This window comes from Pagrus pagrus, assembly GCF_965226575.1.
Source record: "Pagrus pagrus genome assembly, chromosome: 11".
Classification (NCBI taxonomy): Eukaryota; Metazoa; Chordata; class Actinopteri; order Spariformes; family Sparidae; genus Pagrus; species Pagrus pagrus.
In genome coordinates, this window is record NC_140195.1 from 22,254,863 (window position 1) to 22,273,816 (window position 18,954).

At 39.6% G+C, this 18,954-nt stretch overlaps 1 protein-coding gene across 1 annotated transcript; it reads right to left on the reverse strand.

The window, feature by feature from the left end:
- Nucleotides 1-1,672: 1,672 nt before the first annotated feature.
- slc26a6.2 (solute carrier family 26 member 6, tandem duplicate 2) lies at nucleotides 1,673-18,357 on the reverse strand. The gene is made up of 21 exons (XM_084367997.1): nucleotides 18,038-18,357; nucleotides 17,841-17,956; nucleotides 17,451-17,590; nucleotides 16,495-16,634; nucleotides 16,234-16,344; nucleotides 15,401-15,576; nucleotides 14,749-14,913; nucleotides 14,496-14,648; nucleotides 14,324-14,406; nucleotides 14,083-14,230; nucleotides 13,888-14,001; nucleotides 12,122-12,199; nucleotides 11,607-11,702; nucleotides 11,052-11,158; nucleotides 10,777-10,846; nucleotides 9,506-9,598; nucleotides 6,986-7,099; nucleotides 6,539-6,685; nucleotides 5,950-6,004; nucleotides 4,842-4,969; nucleotides 1,673-2,249 (listed from the first exon to the last, which is right to left on the reverse strand). The coding sequence occupies exons 3-21, from the start codon at nucleotides 17,576-17,578 to the stop codon at nucleotides 2,226-2,228; spliced, it is 2,130 nt and encodes a 709-aa protein (XP_084224123.1). The 5' UTR covers nucleotides 17,579-17,590; nucleotides 17,841-17,956; nucleotides 18,038-18,357; the 3' UTR covers nucleotides 1,673-2,225.
- Nucleotides 18,358-18,954: the final 597 nt, after the last annotated feature.

Sequence of the window (18,954 nt, forward strand, 5' to 3'; positions counted from 1 at the left end):
GTATCTATTTTTTCCTCGACCGATCGAGGTCCTTGTCAGGAAAACATATCATCGATTGTTTTGCTGTCATTTATTTGTTGAGTCCCTGACAGAAACTTTGTCTGAGTGAATCCACAAAGAAATGGAACCTCGCTTTTGTGCCAAGGAACATAAAAGGCTTCTAAAGAAAAGCCTTTACTGGAAATGTGTGTGATTTTGTTAGTTACAATATGATTCAGAGTGTTCCTGTTCCAGTCCTGACTAATTATACCTGGTTGTAGTTAAAAGAGGGTTATTGTGGTGCAATCTTCACAGTTGAAACTAATCTCTTCCCACTTCTCTAACTGCTTACAGACACGCTCAAAAATTGAGGCATTCTTCTCTCTGAAAATGAAAGAAACATGGAGATGACTAACTAAAATGCAATGCTCTGACGTCCACGTGTGACTTTAAACTGGAAAACAAAAGTTTATGATGAAAACATGGTGGTTTGTATCTGTAAATGTGCAGTCTCATGAGTGACTCACGGTTAAGTCGGGTGAAGGAAGTGTTTCCACTGTGGCTGTCCTTACTGTGAGGTTATCTGTGCTCCAGCTGCTATAATCAGCATCTGCAACATCTTTCAGAAGAACTGAAAATGTCTCCTTATATAGTATGACAAATTCACGGGACACATCTGTAGATACACAAGACGTAAACAGGAGTCTGAGTGGTAATGAAGCAGCCTCTCCCAGTGGGATAGAGGAGAACACCCTGCAGCCATATTTGGGGCATCTGTTTCATCAGTCCAGAGGTATTTGGAGATTTCCTGTCATTGCATAACCATATACAGACAGTTCTGATTTAAATCTTCCAAGGAAGGCATTTCGTCTTCCTTGCAGACTTTAATCGAAACTGTCTGTGTTTGAAGAGGGAATGAACAAAGAGAAGCATTTGACAAAATAAAATAATGTTTATTTTGAATGTAAATGAATGGACAGTGGCAGATTTTTAAGATTTTAATAAATAAACCATTAAAGGTGCAATATGTAGGAATTGGACACTTTTTGAATTTATACTCAAAACAAATATAGAGTAGCATATCATCAGAATAACTGCTAGCTGCTGCTAACTGTAGCTGCCGATAGCTAGTTAGCTCAGTTAGCCGTGCAGCTTGGCTGTCTCGACTGGGAGCTCTGATCAGTGTTGTTTACAACACTAGCACAGGAGCTTTGGGCAGGGATGGGCCAGGGCTAGCTGGTTAGCATGCTAACTTCAGTAGATATCTCTGCAACGCAAAACATAGATGTCATTTCTTTTCATTCTGTCGATAACTTTAGTTAATTTTTGAAGGTTTTCTGCTGGAGTTCTTACATATTGCACCTTTATACAAGTATTGATTTTGTTTGTTCGCATTAAAAGGCAATAACTTCATTTTAAAACACAGGATTCAAAGATGGTTAAATACATCACAGAAGAATATGAATCTGTATTGAACCAATCACTGTGTTTGTTCACAATAACTTCCAGGTAGAAACCCGCTGCATCACGCACTAGCTTACATACAATTTGATTCTGTTTTTTCAAGTTGCGTACATCTCATTCATCTAAAATGCATGATCCATGCTGTCGTATCATATCACATCATATAAATAACAACAATTTCACTGACGTTAGGTCGGCGAAATAATTTATTTGTTTGTTATTTGCCTCAGTCTGAAGAAGATGATGGCTTTAGTTCACCCAAAACTAGCAGTTTCAAAGATGCTAGCACAGCAATGCAGCACATAAAATAAGCACAGCAGGAATGTCAGATAGGTCGGACCACAGTGCTTTAATATCCTGTATATCTTTAAAAAAAAGGGCAAGTTTTCCCATTTCACATATCTCCACAATGCACATTAACGTTAGTTTTCCCTCCCGAAGTGACTGTTGTTAGCACGACATCACAGTGATTCATTTTTTTCATATGCTTTATCTAGAAGTGTGTATGTTTTTGTTGTTTCTGCATGACCGTGAGTGTGTGAGCGTTATTACTTTGATTTGTACACTCCTCCACCATGGCATATTACTGTGTGACTCCATATGTGCAGTCTGTTGTCATTTATTTACATTCTATTCTTTTTGTCTTCACATGTTTGTTACAATGTGTCATCATGTGCAGGTTTGTGTGTCTGTATTCGTGACAGATGGATAAAAACCTAGATAAAACCCTCGTACAGTGTGCGGCATTTCTTCAGAATCTCCTCCATCGTTCCTCTCAGGACTCAGAAATGTGTCCCCATGATCTCCTGTGAAACAGAAGGACAGCAGAGACGTCAAACCAGAGAAGAAGAAGAAGAACCAGAGAGGAGAGAGGAGAGAGATATCAAGTGGGACAGAGAAAAATGCCAGCCTGATTTTTTAAAAATATGTGCCAGATTTTTCTTTTTTTCTCCAGTGGCATGAAAGTCTCAGTCGAGGTTAACGAGGAGGAAGATAACAGAACAGGACTGTGAAGATTTTGGCTGAAACTTTAGGTCAGCCTGCCCTGATCTCAGAAATGTTATCAAACTCTTTTAAATCTGATGTCTTCACTTTGAAGCATGTGGATTCACTCCATTATGTTAAACTTTACACACTGAATGTCTGATCGGCCTCTGGGGGTTAACGTAAGGCTTTCTGATATGCTTAAATGCATCTGTAACACCAACAAAGATTACTTTTGTGAATGGAATTATAAAAGAGTGACCTGAAAAATACACTACAGGCCAGATGGAAACCACGCTATCACTTTGAAAACCTCTCTCTGTTACGCAAACCCATCTCTATGTGAAATATATTCATGCAGTACAGGCTACATACTGTATACGAATGCATATGTATGCATGTATTCATGAATTTGCACATGCCTGCCTGCATGTGCGTTCTTCTTTGCACCGTTCCTTTGACCAACCTCACGCTCCTCTTAACATCCACTCGCTTCCACCGTTGTATCCCCTTGTGTGTGAGCCAGTGACTATATTTGTGTGTGTGTGAGTGCCCGTTCTCTCCCCATAAAAAAGCCATTGCTCCTGTATTTCATGGACCAGTGCCACGTCTTTGTTCTTTGTTAGATTTCTCCTATGGGAGCAGAGACATAAAGTCATGCACCCAACTAAATACTAAAACAGAGAAGGCAGAAACAAAAGCACACTTGCTGAACAATATGCATGCATGCATGCAAGGCAGCAGGGGTGTATGTTCGGCCGAAAGTAATTCGCCTTCTGACAGAGATTGATGGTGTGCTCTGGGATGAGCAGTATGAAAAAAATACATCAAAAATACATTTAAATACACCAAGATATCATAAAAAAAAAACCCAATCTCACCATCCCCCGAACATCTGACCTTGTGCAATCAATTTGCAGTCCGGCTCAGTAGGGATCAATGAGCCAATCTATAAACCACATTTTAATTATTGGTCATTAAAATTACTTTAACACATCATTCCCAAACTCCAGGCTGCTCAGTGATATCAGTAACTTTCCTAACCCCAGTGTCTTAAGAAATGCGACGTTTACTCTTTTTTTTATCCATACAAACAAATGATTATTTATAATGTGAAAGTGGTCGCTCATACTGACAAACCCTCAGAGGATGATCACCTGACTCTGCAGCTCCCCTCAGCTGTTTTTTTTTAAACAGCTGGCACACACAGTTAGCGACTAGCTGGTGAACGTAGTGCTGCTCCAGAGACCAAAAAACTGAGATTTAATTCATTATAAACTTGAATGAACGCTGTGATGTTGCTGTTTCCACCCGATGTGTAAACTGGCAAGAACATCTTCTCCTTTTCAATTTAATGAGATGTCAGTCGGTTTATATTGTTTTTATGCCAAAGTGGGCAAAAATGATGATTATGAATCTGCCTCTGGATAGCATTTTCTCCTCAGTTACAGATCACAATGTGAATGGGAACTAGTTCTTAGCACATACCAAACATAATAATGGCTTTAAAGGTGCAAAATGTAAGAATTGGCCAGCTGCTGAAGTCATAACAAATAGGGGCAGCATCACCGTAGTAACCGCTAACTGTAGCTGCTGTGAGCTAGTTAGCTTGGTAAGCTGTGCATGTAGTGGTCCAAACTGGGGGCTTGGAACAATAAAGGACTGTTGGTGTTTACACCTTTAGCACAGGAGCCTTGGACTGGCATGGGCGGGAGCATGCCTATGTTCCCTCAGCCCTATGTTCCCACAGCCCTATGTTCCTACCCTAACGACTTCCCTTTCCCTGACCTCTTCCCCTTCCCTAACCCTAACCACCTCCTCTTCCTTAACCCTAACCTCTTCCCCTTCCCTAAACCCAACCCTTCCCTTTCTCTAACCCTAACCTCTTCCCCTTCCCTTAACCAAAAAGTGTGGGAACACAGGGCTGTGGGACCATTGGGCTGTGGGAACATAGGCATGACCCCGCATGGGCGAACTGGCATTTTAACAATGATTTCAACCAAAATTCTTACATATTACACCTTTATTCCTGCAGTATATTCATTTTCAATCTCCTTCTGTGAATTTACCTCCTCCTGAGAAAGTTTTTGGTGGGCATCTCCAACAGTAAGACGTGACAGGCATCTGTTTCTATGTATTTATAAAGCCCTTAAGGGCTTTATAAATAAATAGAAATGGCAACAAGCCATTAAGGTCCCATTCAAGGGACCGGCTAATGCTCCAAGTCCTGTGTGCCAACACTAAATTTGGGAAAACTGCTTTTAGGTTTTGTCTTTGTATGTATTCATCCAGTTATAAGGGTATTGGAATGAGTATTGAGGTCATCACTTAAATAAATGTGCAACTTGTCTTCGGACACTTTATGATGACGTGTTTGTTTGAGTGCACGTGTGAGTGCTCATACAGTATATTACCTTATCTGGGCTCTGTGGGCTGGAGGACTGACAGTACAAAACAGCGTCATGGACGGTGGAGAAGAGACAGGACTTTGTCACTTTGTCATTAAAGAAACCTCCAGACTGCAGGTTGTCCACCACACCAGCTAGACAGAGAGACAGAGAAGGAATAATGGATATGCAGGCAGGGCTGTGTATGAAGAAGGAGAAATAAAATAGACTGAAAGTAATAAAAAATGTTTTTAAAAAAAGGCTTAGAGGAGGATGGGAGGAGAAGTCCTTGTATTAATTGAACCTCGTTATAATTCCTAGCTATATAAATATTCTTTGCGGTCCATTTGTGAGGCCAAACACTCTCCATAAACTCTTTAACTCATTACAGGCTACCAACCCAGATCAGGCTAATTAGAGCTGCAGATGACGCCTAGCTTTGTGGTTGTAACATTTTTCTTTCCCTGGAGACCCACATTTCAGCCCATCCAGCAAGCCAGACCTACATTTGTGTGCTGGTATGTAAAAAACAAACACAGGGAGTAGATGCTTTATTGCAGTAAAAACACAACCAGCCCATCATATTTATGTTTTTTCTGTCCTTGGGAATCATTATAATCTTCGCACGACTCGCTAATGCATATCAGACCAAACACAGAAAAGCTGGAAGACATACCAGCTATTGACCAAACGATTACAATAACATCAGAAAACAGCTAAAACAACATCCAATGTTGTTGAATGAACTCAAATTGTGTGTGGCTGAGCGGGTCTGGAACGTGAATATAAAAATACATCGATGTGTGTGTTACAGTATGCAGGACTAAATATACCAGTGGGATTTTGGAATAGGCCTATATTTCTGTCAGGGGCTCACTTACTCACTTACTTTCGAGAATCAACGCACAGATAGAATCAAATTTATTGTCTTTATAACACTGACACACATAGAAAGCAGGTCTTGGTCATACAACAACATGTAAACAAACCATAGCTGCGCTGGTGTTGAGATTTTTAACGTTTCCCCTGAATTTTATTGTTAAAAAGTTGTTTCAAAATCTCCTCTTCCAAAATCCACACTGTTCTCTGGCTCAAATTGTGTTTTATTATGTTCTAGTGATTGAGAGGGACTCACTTTGGCAGCCAGCGAGAACCACCTCCACACCAATTTCTCCATAGTCTCCCCGGATCTGAAGCAGACACAGACGCACAGAGCAAAGGTTAGACTAGGGATCATTTCATTAGCCTGACAATTCAATTTACAGTAATTGAATGCCTGAGGAGCTGAATCAAGGGGGGAGGGAATGATTAAAAGAGGATAAGCACCAGTTGTTGTCAGAAGAGAGACAAGACAAAGGCAGAGTTGGATAAACAGGAAGAAATGTACTCAGGAAAGATAAAAAGGATCAGAATCATTCATCTTGTGTTGGCTTTATCCTCCCTGGGCTTGTTCATTATCTAATTTTTGGAGAAATATCATCATTAGCTATCAATTGTCTGACCATTTTGTTCTTTAAAAGACGTGTTTGGATCCAGTTTAGATGACAAGAATGTAGAAAATCTTCATTGTGATCTGTTGATTTTGGCAAAATTCAAATATTGGACACACAAATGTAGTTTTGTAATTCATATACAAATGCATGTGTGCAAATGTAAACGTTGATTGAGTATTCCAGTTTCTCTCTCTTAACGTGTGCATGCATGTGTAAACGTGATATTCATACTCTGCGTAGCGTCTTGACTCCCACAGTATCCAGGAAGTTGACGGTGCTGAGGTCGAGGACGATGGCTCTGGGCAGAGAGGGGTCGGGCTCAGCATCCATCTCAATGACAGCGATGTCTTTCTGCACCTCCATCTCTGGCTCCCCCTCCTGTACAGGAGGAGACACGACATGATGCGAAGAGACTCATGAGAGGTTAATCAAAATCCAATAATTTGCCTGAGACGATCAATCACAATCAAAAGTTATTGCAGAACGGAAAAATCTAAGGTTTGCAGGACAGCTTTAATGCTTCTATGTTTATATTTCTATTAAACGGACTAAAAAGTGCTTGTGTAAGAAGATAGTTAGTGATTTAAACAAGTTCAGCAAAAAAATTCTAACGCAGATGAAACAAAAACATCCTTCTGCATCATTTATAGTAGATATCACGTCTCTGCTCAAGCTCACCATGTGCACGGCATTCTTCTTGGCAGCTTTATTTGCAATCTTTTTCTCGTGCCTCTTCCTTTTGGCCTCCAGTTTCTTCTTCGCTGACAGGATCTTGGTAATGTCAATGCCAGACTAAAAGAAACAGAAAAAGACAATCAAACATGGTAACAGTGAAGTTCACATCATTTCATAGAGCCAGTCAAGTCTAGCTTCCTCCGGAGGTATTCATTATGACTGCAGTACACCACTGTTTGGCCTTTTTATTCTTCTGCTCATCTATTCCAGATGTAAATGGCACCAGCTCTCTAGAGTAGTAGAGAGTCGAGTACTTCTTATAGCATCTTGATTGTGTTCAGTATTTTGCTCCCAAAGATATTTCAACCAACTTTCTGGTTATGTTGACATAAAGTTATTGTTTTGTTTAAGTAGTCCAGCAGAGGATGGTCAGTTTAACTAGAGACCATCTTATGAAGGGATCACACCCGTGGCGACGCCCGTTGACATGTTGACGTTCCAACTAATACTCAGTGGTCAATACAATATTATTACATGAGTACTCAGTACTCATGGGTTGGACCACACCCATCTTCTAACTCTGCCTTGATTTTGAATCTGTCCACCGAAACACCAGGCAATATGCTCTGTGTTAGTTCCTGCTACCAGAGGTGTCGTCCAGCAACACATTTTGCCATGACAACATATTGCACACACAGACTCACAAGGTTTAAACATTACCAGCTGACGCTGTCGCGAAAGGTTAAAGAATAGTAATGAAAACAACCTGTAAGAAGGAAGTGAAGAAAAAGAAGAAAACATGTCAAATGTTACACAAACCACTACTGTGTTACTACAGGGGCTGACAGACAGCAGCAAAACAGGTCTCAGATCAGGTCACGCTCACTAGCTGTGATAGGACACAAAAGCACAAAGGTTTATCTCAGCCAGTGTAGCCAGTTCAGTCAGTCGCAACTCGCAAGGCAGGTGTGGCAGGTAGCCATGAGAAGGAATGATGACCTGCTTACTTAACGATACAATCACAGGTTAAGGCAGGAAAGCCAGTCTTATGTGTTTAGGAATGTTCTTGTATAGAGTAAACGTGAAATGAACAATGGCAGTTTGTTTCCCTGCATCCAACATATAAAGGGCACAACTTAAGAGATCAGAGCAGGTTAACGACTGATATTTTTATCAACATGTTCGTTGTTGTTGTACAACTGAAATCGAGGGACAAAATCAGTGGTTAACCTACTCTCTTCATTTTTGCCAATGCAAAGTATATCAGACTTTGCTCACAGCCCTTTAAGCCTTACTATTCTCTGAATCTAATTTTTGAGCATTAGCTCAAAAACACTGCTTGGCAGTTTGTAGGGGACGTTAACTCATCGTGACGATGTCACACTATGATACGAAAAAGAGAATTTAAGCAAAAACAATGTCTGATTTGCCTCAAAAAACTTTCCTTGCTTCACTAGTGGATCAGATTACAGCTGTAGCATCCCCTTACACAAGCAGTAAGTGATCAACACTCCTCACTGCGTCAAGGAGATAATCCCCAAATCTGAGTGTCCTCTTGTCTGAATTCAAAAAATGACCAGAATTCATCTGGTGGCTATTTCTCACCTTGTAAACAAACGTAAAGCATCTGCCAGTCAACACCGGCTCTATGAAAGCTTCTTTGCGTGTCAAAGATTAAAAAGAAAAGAGCGACCCAGTGGCTTTGACACCCTGACATTTTAATGAATGAGACGTCCCATTATCTCCCTCTCTTATTCAATCTCTGCTCCTCACCCTCCCTCCACTCTTCCTCCTCTTTTGTCATCTTCTTTCTACCTTCCCTCAATCTGTCTTCCCATTTGCCCCAAAGAGACGTGACAGAAGAAGAGGAGGAAGTAAGGGGGGTGAGAGAAGGGAGGAGGGGAGGCAGTTTGAACAAAAGTTTGCCAGAAGAAAAGAGAGGAGAAAAAGGTGGGATGACATTTTCAACAATGTCTGTCACGGTCCTGATGTGTGATTTAGAGAAATGTGGGGCCAGTTATTAGTATGTCAGAAATAATGTCTGTGAGAGAGGAGTTAATTGCACGGAAACTGTGACAAGGAGGATTGTTGTTACTTTTTTTGTGAGTGTGTGTGTGTGTGTGTGTGTGTGTAGCTGTGGTTTGTTTATCTTTATGTTCATGAAAATCTTGGCTTATGTGTCCATCATGGTGTGTTTATATGTATGATACTGCTCTTTGGGGGGGCGTCCACAGGAATACATTAAGACCATTAATATTCCTGTGTGTGTTTGAGTCCTGCCTCATCTTTGTGAGGATGATTTTTTTTTTTTTTATTTAGACTCTGAGCAAGAGGACATTAGATATATTTAGTCAGTCCTCACTTCATGAAAGAGCTGTTCAAGGGCTAGGCCTTGGTTTTAGGTTTCAGCTAAATTAAAGAAAGGTTAAATAAGTGTGTGTGTGTGTGTGTGTGCGTGTGTGTGTGTGTGTGTGTGTGTGTGTGTGTGTGTGTGTGTGTGTGTGTGTGTGTGTGTGTCCTCACCTTCTTTCCAAGGGCATCTTGGTACATCTCAGCATTGGCAAAGTAGAGGGTGGCAGAGGAACGGAATATTAAAACCCCTGGCACCGGCCTCACCTAAAATCAATCGATCAGTTAATCAATTAAACACACAAATAGATCACTGCATTTCCAATAAATGAGTTATTAACTGGGCTAACAGGTTTTCATGATGTTATGGCAGAGCTACAATGTCAAAAGTTCCAGATACCCCGTTTTTCAGCACTAAATGGAGGTGAACAGGAGGCAAATACTCAATCTGCATATGTGTGACTGCAACCGTAGGCATGAGGAGTGAGGTTGGTGAGGCTTAGCCAATCAGAGGCAGAGAAGAGCATACTAGAGTACTGGTCATTGAGGTTGTGTCCGAATTCACCCACTCATTCACTCCTCCCAACTCATCACCTAGGGAGTTCACTTTTGGACACCACTTGGATAATTTCTTTCCCACCAGTGCAATGCATGATGGTATATAATGCTTGGTTAGTGACCATCAGTTGTACATTACTTTTCACGATACATTGTGGGACACTTTCAGTCAGCTATACAGGGTTTAATACATTTCACTATATATTCAGACAGCACTACACAATGGCAATCTCAGTATATAGTGAGTCGTTAGTGATGTCGGACACAGCCTGTGTGATACATACGGACACGTAGCTTCCACAACACTGAGAACGACACCACGATGCTAGAGACTCTGTGGGGCTGTACTTAAATCAGTGGTGCTTTAAGGCTTATTGCAATTTCATTGCAATTCATCTAGTAGTTGTTGACAGATGAACAGACCATCATTGCCATCACTAGAGCCACAACACTCAAATGGCTTAAAAGTGTACATCCTACAGTATTTAACAGGATCATCCTACTGTTTTTGTTTGACTGACTAAAAAAAAAATTGTATGTGATTAGCAGCTCAGATAGTTAAGGAGGGACAATAGGAGAAGTGAAGTTTAAAGTTTAGATAAAAGAAGTTCAATAATAGCATTGTATATTGTTTTAATACAGAATGCAGGTGAGAGGTTGTGTGTTGGTTGGGAGGCTGTGCAGTGCCGTCTGATTGAACACTGAGCGTCACATAACTCCCATTAACACCTCTATATTTTACTCTTGGCAGGGACAAAAGGGGAGCAGGTGTACTTTATAACCTGCTCACCTCAAAGAGCCTTCAGGCGGTCCTCAGGCTATACGGATATTAGACATTTAGCATTTATCATAGTGCTTTCAGGTTACACAAATATAATATGCCATACCTGATTGTAGTCCTCCAGTGGCCTGTAGATGTCAGTGTCTGGAATCTGCCCCAGTAGAGAGTATTTTGGTCTGGAATACACACAAAACAAAGAATTGAATGAACAGCTAGTAATACTTTGTATTTAGGTGTGGTCTGAAAGAGAAGGCTTGACGTAATTGTTTTTTTTGGGTGTTGTGATTGATAGCTTATATTTACACACACTCCCACTAAACACGTGTGTGCTTATTAGTGTATAATTGTGGGTGTGTAGGCCCCAGGGCAATGCATTCCTACAGCTGCGTCCTGAAGATGACAGTGAGCATGGAGAAACCGATGGAAGCAGCCAGTCCCAGGTCAGGGTTTAACAGCACAGTGAGGATGAAGGTGACCACCCAGACCACCTGGAGATAAAGAGAAAGAGATTATGATGAGTAATATAGAAAGATCACGAGACCATGTGCGATCAAGTGAGATCAATTGCTTGTTAGCAATTTACATGCAGGCTTATATTTAGGCTACAGTTACGTGCTAACATTTACCTGTCATGCTAACATTTGTAATTTACAGGAGAAAACCACAATATGTTAGCAATTATCTCCAAGAACAGAGTAGCCTTGCTAAAGGAGGCTGGCCGGGAATGATAGTAAGTTTTCGGGGTATCCTGTGCTGGAGATTTTCTCTTAAAGAACATTATTGTTGCCTGAACAGACTTTAGCTTGTGAAGCACAGTGATTTAAAATGATGTAAAAAGAAAAACATCCACATAAACGCAACCTGTTTGCAAAATATTAATAAACCTATTTTCCCAAAACATGAATCATTTCCATGTCGACTTTTTAGCACACTCACCATGTCTACTTTGTTGCTCTTCCACAGTGCAGGGATGTCCATGAATTGCTTCATCATGCCATGGAGGTTGACAAAGATGATGGCGGCCAGCACTGCCTACACAGTGAGTCAAATATAATACAGTTTATATAGAGAGACTGTATAGAGACTCCAGTTATGAGGCCTGAGGTGAAGGTTTGTTTGAGAAACACCTCTTATGGGGCTTTTGGAAGTTTTATGCACTCTGGGTTAAATCGTCATAACTCTGCTTTACAGACTCTTAATCCCATAGGCTGAATGCCTTTAGATATATCAATGTGGTTAATTTATAACCCCTGATTTTTTAATTATTTGTTTTTAAAAAGCCAGCTATGAGCTCAAATAGAAGCTATTTTTCACTTTGGCCAAGTGCGAAGAAACGCTTGTGCATGCTTATGCTCGTGCACAGATGTCAACACATGCCCCCCCAACGTACAAACACGCACACATAAACACACACACACACACACACACACACACACACACACATAGAGTACCTTCGGCAAATCTTCAAAGAGATATCCAATCCAGAGAGTGATGAAAAGGATAACTATCGCTGATAGAGCCCCAGCAACCTGCAGTGAAGAGAGAGGGACGATAGAGGCATGATGAATAGAAATCAGGGGAGAGAGATCAGAGGAAGGGAGTTAAAGAAAAAATAGAGAAAAGATGAATGATGTAGTGGTTATTAGATGTGAATTGGTTCATGATTATGAGAGGAGTCAAGGCATCATCAGTTAAAGCCTCTCCACTCCTCTTCTCTGTAATGGGCTCTGAGCTGATTAATGGTGTTGTCAGACCAAATCGGTTTAGCCTTTCAGTGAATCTGTGTTTGTGTAGGTGGACGATTTGAGGGAAAATCGATTCCCTGAGTGTTTTTTAATGATGCCACTTTTCACAGTGCCATTAATTATTACTGGCTTTACAATCCGTTTAACCTTTAAGTCTGCCCAGGTTTGTGACTACGGGCTGAGGGAAGTGTCGGGATGAAAATTCTGATCTGAAAAAACTGTCTCATGAAAAATCTTTGACATGTTCAAGAAATGCTAAGAGTGAAAACCAATAAGCATTTCTTGAAATGATTTCAAAATGATTTTCAGTTGTGTGGGTTAAACACAGATGAAGCAACAAATATCATGCAAACCAAATAAAGAGAATTATCCCAGCTAAAATTCATGTTTTGTTTAAGGAAGTGGTGGTTTTTTCATATTTTGCCTTTATGTTTTTTCACTTCTTTGTTAGTTCTGTGTCCATTTATTGCACCATTTTGTGTGAGGTTCTCCCCAAAGATAGAGCAAGAGAGATTTTGATACTAGTGATCCCGCCTAAAGGTGTAATTTGTAGAATATGGACAGAATTGGAAGGTGGGTCCAAAAACATAGGTGGCAGCATATCACCAGAGTAACTGACAACTGCTGCTCTTTGCTAGCTCTCCTTGACTGTAGCTAGCATCCATTAGCTAATAAGCTAATGGTTTGTTAGCCATGGAGCCAATGGCATCCGGACCTGGACCTTGGACACTGTACAGAGGCGATTTACAGCAGCTCTGACCAATAACATCTTACTCTGTGAATCGAGGACATATTTTGACTCACTGAGAGGTAATGTGGAAAGACAAACCAAGACTGTTTGGCGAGTTTACTTAGTTTATGTTGAGCTTGAATGAAGTGTGTTTTACAATCAATTAACAAGTTAATTAAGTTTGTCTTAGTTTGATCAAAGAAAGAAAAGGTGTACAGTTGTATTCTTCTTTTAGTAAGGAAAATAGAAGGAAGTGTATTTAATATTGACATTTTGTGAGTTTCTTTTGTTCATTTATTAGTTGGGGACTATTTGACTTTTGCATCTTGCCATTTAAAAGTGTCATTACGAGAAAGGAGAGGGCCAGGGCTAGCTGGTTAACTTCAGTAGACATCTTCTCAGCACAATACATACTTTGACATAATGTGAACACTGTTGTTTCTTCCCACTTTCTAAATGTTTTAAACTACAATTCTGGCCATATCTTACAAATTGTCCTTTAAAGGGTAAGCTCACTTACCTCAAGTAATACAGCAAGGTACATTTTGTTGTTGTTGCTTTGTTCTGCATGGATACTAAAGTAAAAGTGAAATATCTGACTCTTGTGGTCTACATTGCTTGATGATTTCTGAAATCAAACTAAATTCTCTGTGCACTTTTGTCTTTAACTGCTTCCACAGAGACTGAAGTGTTTTGGTTTGTTCAAGGGCACTTCAGTAGAATAAGTTCCACTCATACCAACCTGAGTCTTCCCTCCTGTGCTCTCCTGAACCATGGTGCGCGACATGGAGCAGCTGACGGTAAAACACTGGAAAATTCCTCCAACAGAGTTACTCAGACCCAGGGCGATTAGTTCCTAAACCAGGGAGAACACACCATTTCTATACCAGTTATTAAAAGATCAGTTCATCCATGATCCCAACTATCACCTCCCTACCTGGTTGCTGTCCACACTGTATCCATATTTCAGGGCAAAGATTCGTCCCAGTGAGATGGCGATTCCGTAGCCAACCACAGCCAGAGCGAAGGCGTCCCCGATCACCTGACCGAACAGAGAGACATCTGGGAGAACAGGAGGCTGGAGACTGGACGCGGATAGAGTAGAACACATCACCCATTAAGAATACTTAACTTTTCAAATGTGTCAGCACAAAGTTTTTGCTCCGTGTCTCTCTCACCCCGAGGGAATCAGTCCCACCACGTCCACTTTATAATTTTTTCTTAAGTCAACTTGCCAGGAGACAACCGTCGCAATAACAACCTGGAGGAACAGATAACAGGAGATGTATTAGAGAGTGTAGGAACTAAAATATTTGCATATAGTGCATTTATGTATTTCTGTATACTTACACCCAGCAGCTCCACAGGTATAGGAATAGGTATTTTTTTACCCAAGTATGAATTGAGCTCCTTAGCGAGGACGAGACCGACTATAGCGACAATGCTCACCACAAGAGTACCGATGTTTGTCTTTGGAAGGAGGGAACAAATCTCCAGCACAGTCTGGAACAAAGCAATAAAAATGTTAATGAGAAATTGAGAATTTCAGAAGAATATGTGGAAGACAACAACCGTATGTGACTGTTGCCGTGTTATTTCTTACATATATCAATGAGCAGGGTCCACTGTATCTCTCAGGGCTGATGCCAAAGGTGTATTTGAGCTGGGACACAATGACGTGGATGGCAGCTCCTGTGGTGTAACCTCGGACCAGCGGCTCAGACAGGTAGGTCACAACAAATCCAAACTGGACTAGACCGAGCAAAATCTGCAAACATGAAGAATGAGAAACACAAGGAGGTTCACAAGGATGGATAACAAACAGGAACACAGTGGCCATGCACTCATCGCGATGTTTATAGACAAATACTTACAATTACATTACTACACATTACTACTACATTACTTATAATTACATTAGCCTGGACTGAGGGGGAGCCATACGTTTCTTGTATGTCAGAAATAACAGAAATACCACAGTGTAGAAATACTCTGTTACAAGGTAATTTAACAAAAGTATTAGCATCAAAATATACCTGAAGTACAAAAAGTAAAAGTACTCAATATGCAGAATATGGCATATTTCACAATAATGTTTCGTTTATAAATTAAGTTATTGATGCTTTCATATGTTCATCACTTTAATCTTAATCTATAATATTATTAGAGCCCAACTGATATATTGGTTGGCCATTATTATTATTTTTATTATTATTATTATTATTATTATTATTACACTGTTAATTTTAATTTACCTGAAATATTCCAGATAAGAAGGTGACGGCTGCAGCCACTCGGACCCTCTCCGCATCCCGGGAGGTGATATCAACTATAGTCTCATTGGTCTGATTGTCCCATGTCATGAAGTTTGAGTCTGGGGCCAATCGCTCTATCACTCCTCCTACCATCACACTCAGCACTGCAAATGTTCCTGGAGAAAGGAGACGTAAACACACATTGTTGCCAGTCACCACATTTTTCATCAGCTTCCTACTACAACTGATAGGGTCCTATTTGAACACATTAGGTTGTTTTACAGTGTTTGTATGTGCCTTTCTCACTGGTTTGACATCAATTGGAAGGTGATGTTGGAGTTATTTTGGTGGTTCCAGAAATAAATACATTTGACAATTTTATGTGTATCACATCTGTGTTAGAGAATATCTAGTTCTTTGATATATAACATAACATGTATATGGGAGTGTTTTTCTATGTTGAGTAACATTAAGGTCCACTTCACATCTCTAGATTCAGAATTTGATTAAAGTTTGTCAGGTGTTTTGTTTGGACGCCACTATCAAATCAGATCAGATCACACTTACAGTCTTTTACGGGGCAGACTAGCTTAGTTGTTTTTGAGTGTTTTAACTCTTGATAAATAATGACTGAGTTTCTTTTCTTAAGTTACAGTGATTTTAAATAAGTTCCTTTATGCTCATGAATATTAGAGAGATTCTGAACTTTTCACACAAGGTTTTCAGGATCTTTAAAAACAAAAACAATACCACAGCTCAACTTTATGGTGGATTAATTGCCACTTGTAAAAATGATCCAGTCTGCTGATAGAAAAAAGTGTTAAAGTACAAACCAATTGAGATGTGTTTGGATGTGCCAAAGATGAAGTAGATGAGGACTGGGTAGAAGGACGAGTAAAGGCCAAAGACTGGAGGAACAGCTGCTAGCAAGGCATAGGCCATACCTGCAGAGATAGCAGAGTAAAAAAAAAAATGGTTTCCTACAATACAGTAACAATTTGAAAGCAGCTATATCAAGAAAAAAAATAGCACAGTAGAGTCATGTTATAGAAACATCTCTTTCTTTATCTATATCTCTGAACCTCCATCCTCACCCTGCGGCAACTGCATGATCCCCACACTGATTCCAGAGATCAGGTCACCCAGAGCGTTGTCTCTGAGGGAGTATCGAGGCAGCCATGACACTGCAGGAACACTCCCCAGCAGGCATTTCTTCGCTCTGGGACCAGAACACCTGAGGTTGTGTGTCAGAGTGATGGACAGAGAGAAAGAAGAAATTTACCAAATGTACATCTTGTAAATTGATTAGGGATATGCTTTTATATCAGTCTTGTACTGTTCATTATTTATGTTGACTTAAATGGTAACTAAATTTTTACACCTTAAGTTGACTTTTTTAACTGTTTATTTATTTCTGCACATCAAACAAAAAAGGCTTTACGTAATTAAATTATACATTTTGTCATGTGACACTATTCTTACAAAGACATGACAAGCTGCTTTTGATCTCAGTCTTATTTGTAGTTTTATTGTACTTCTCTTCATATTTCAAGATTTTATGACATAATAATATCATTTTTGTTTTACACACAAAAGATAATTGTCTTTTGTGATTATTTTAAATCTAAAATATAGACATGGTGGAAAGTAGACTTCTTCTCTCATGTATCATCACATACTTGCATATCTGTCTACTTGGACAAAAACCTTTTCACATGTATACCCCAGTACAACTTGTGCAACAAATAGATAAAACAAGACTTGTGCAAGTCCTTGATGTAATGTGATGTACTGAGTAAAATGTTCTTTTGATAGAAGGGGTTCTAGCTGATCTAAAATGTAAGTGAACAAATTAAATGTAGTACTCTATATGTAATGTTACAAAATCTGATGTATGAAGAGGGTAAATGGATCTTAATTTGAATGTTGACCACAAAGGACTGGGTGTAACTTCTGTAGGTTTGCTGCTATGATACAAAAAGAAAATATACAAGGCAGAAAATGTGAGATTATTTGAGATACACAGTAGAATAGTTGTCGGGATCTTTACCTCATTGACTTCTTGACCTTCTCAGACAGAGAGGTTTTTGAGTCAGACTTTTCTGCCATCTCATCCACTGCTCCTTCATCAAGGATCTGCCTCTGCACGCTGTAGCCCATTCTTTTCCTCTCTGCCATGGCTGAAACGAGCTGAAATGAAAAAATCAATGAAAAAAAAAATTGCTTTCCAAATCCTTTCCGAATGCTGGCATTACATTTTTAAGGTTTTTTTCCCAATTTTTTTTTAGAAAAGACTTGGAAAATATATGTTACAAATACATTGTACAATAATCATAAGAGTTTATTTTAAATATTGTTTTGGCACAATAAGAGCTATAAAATATACAAGCTGTTGATCTCATCATGTGAGCAACAGTTTGAAACTTTGGATAATAATTACCTTGTTTGTTCCAGCTGTATCAAGTAAATGTTTTATTATGTTGAAGAGATGTCAAACTTCAAATGTTGTCCGTTGTGTTTGTGGCTTTTACAAGAAGCCCAGAATGCTCTGAAGCCCTGAAATTAACCATAAAGGTTAAGTGTAGTTTTTCAGAGGAGTTGTATAATCTGTCTACCTTCTATGCTGATTTCTTTTACCAGTTTTCCAGTTCAGAGGGAATTGATCCAACTTGTAAAAGAAAATAATCCACCTAATTTTATTAAAAGGTCCTTCAATCATAAGATGGCACATCCATGTTTAAGAAGAAATCCTCCATGTGAGCAGGCTTCAAATTGAATCAGCTGTGCGCTCTGAGTTTTCCAACAGATCCAAGTGTCAAAAGTAAAATCCACAACAGAGAGGATTTTCGGATCAAAAAGACAAGAACAAACACCCTGCAGCAGATGTTGTCCCCTGTTTTTTTACTGTCTCCTCCCCGAAAAAGGATAAGACAGTCTTTGTCTGTGTTGTGGCTCCACTGCTGCGTCTTGAGACCTTGAAGAGAAATCTAGATATGAAACTGGACATGGTTGTGGGGGGGGAGAGGGCAAAGTTCTAAACTGTATGTGCACTCGTAGAAGCGGTAACATAAGATGTAGAAATTAGACTTGATACAATATGTACTTCTATTATCATTTATAGTGATTGATTGACAGTTATTGATTGTTGTTGTCATGGCTTTTTAATTCATACTATTAGTCACCTTTGAAGAAATGTGTTCAAAATGAAACCAACACACTCTAAATGTGTGTTTGACTTAAAGGTACAGTACATCACATGAATGTGATTTCCCATACATACAATAATATATTCACTTAACTCCAGACAGTTTGAGAAGTGTCTTATCAGTGTGCTTTATGTCTTATCTTGTATCCTTGTGTGATTAGATTACTCAACCATTTCAGCCCAGTCAGGGTTGTTATTGTTAATTTATGATTACCAGACAGCACAGGAGAGTCAGGAGGAGGCATGCTTTATCACTAGAAGGACAGACACTGGTTAACTAAGAAGGACAAACAATATACTCTCTTAAAGCCACAGTGTTTTAAAGATTCCTTGAGCACTGAACTTTTAA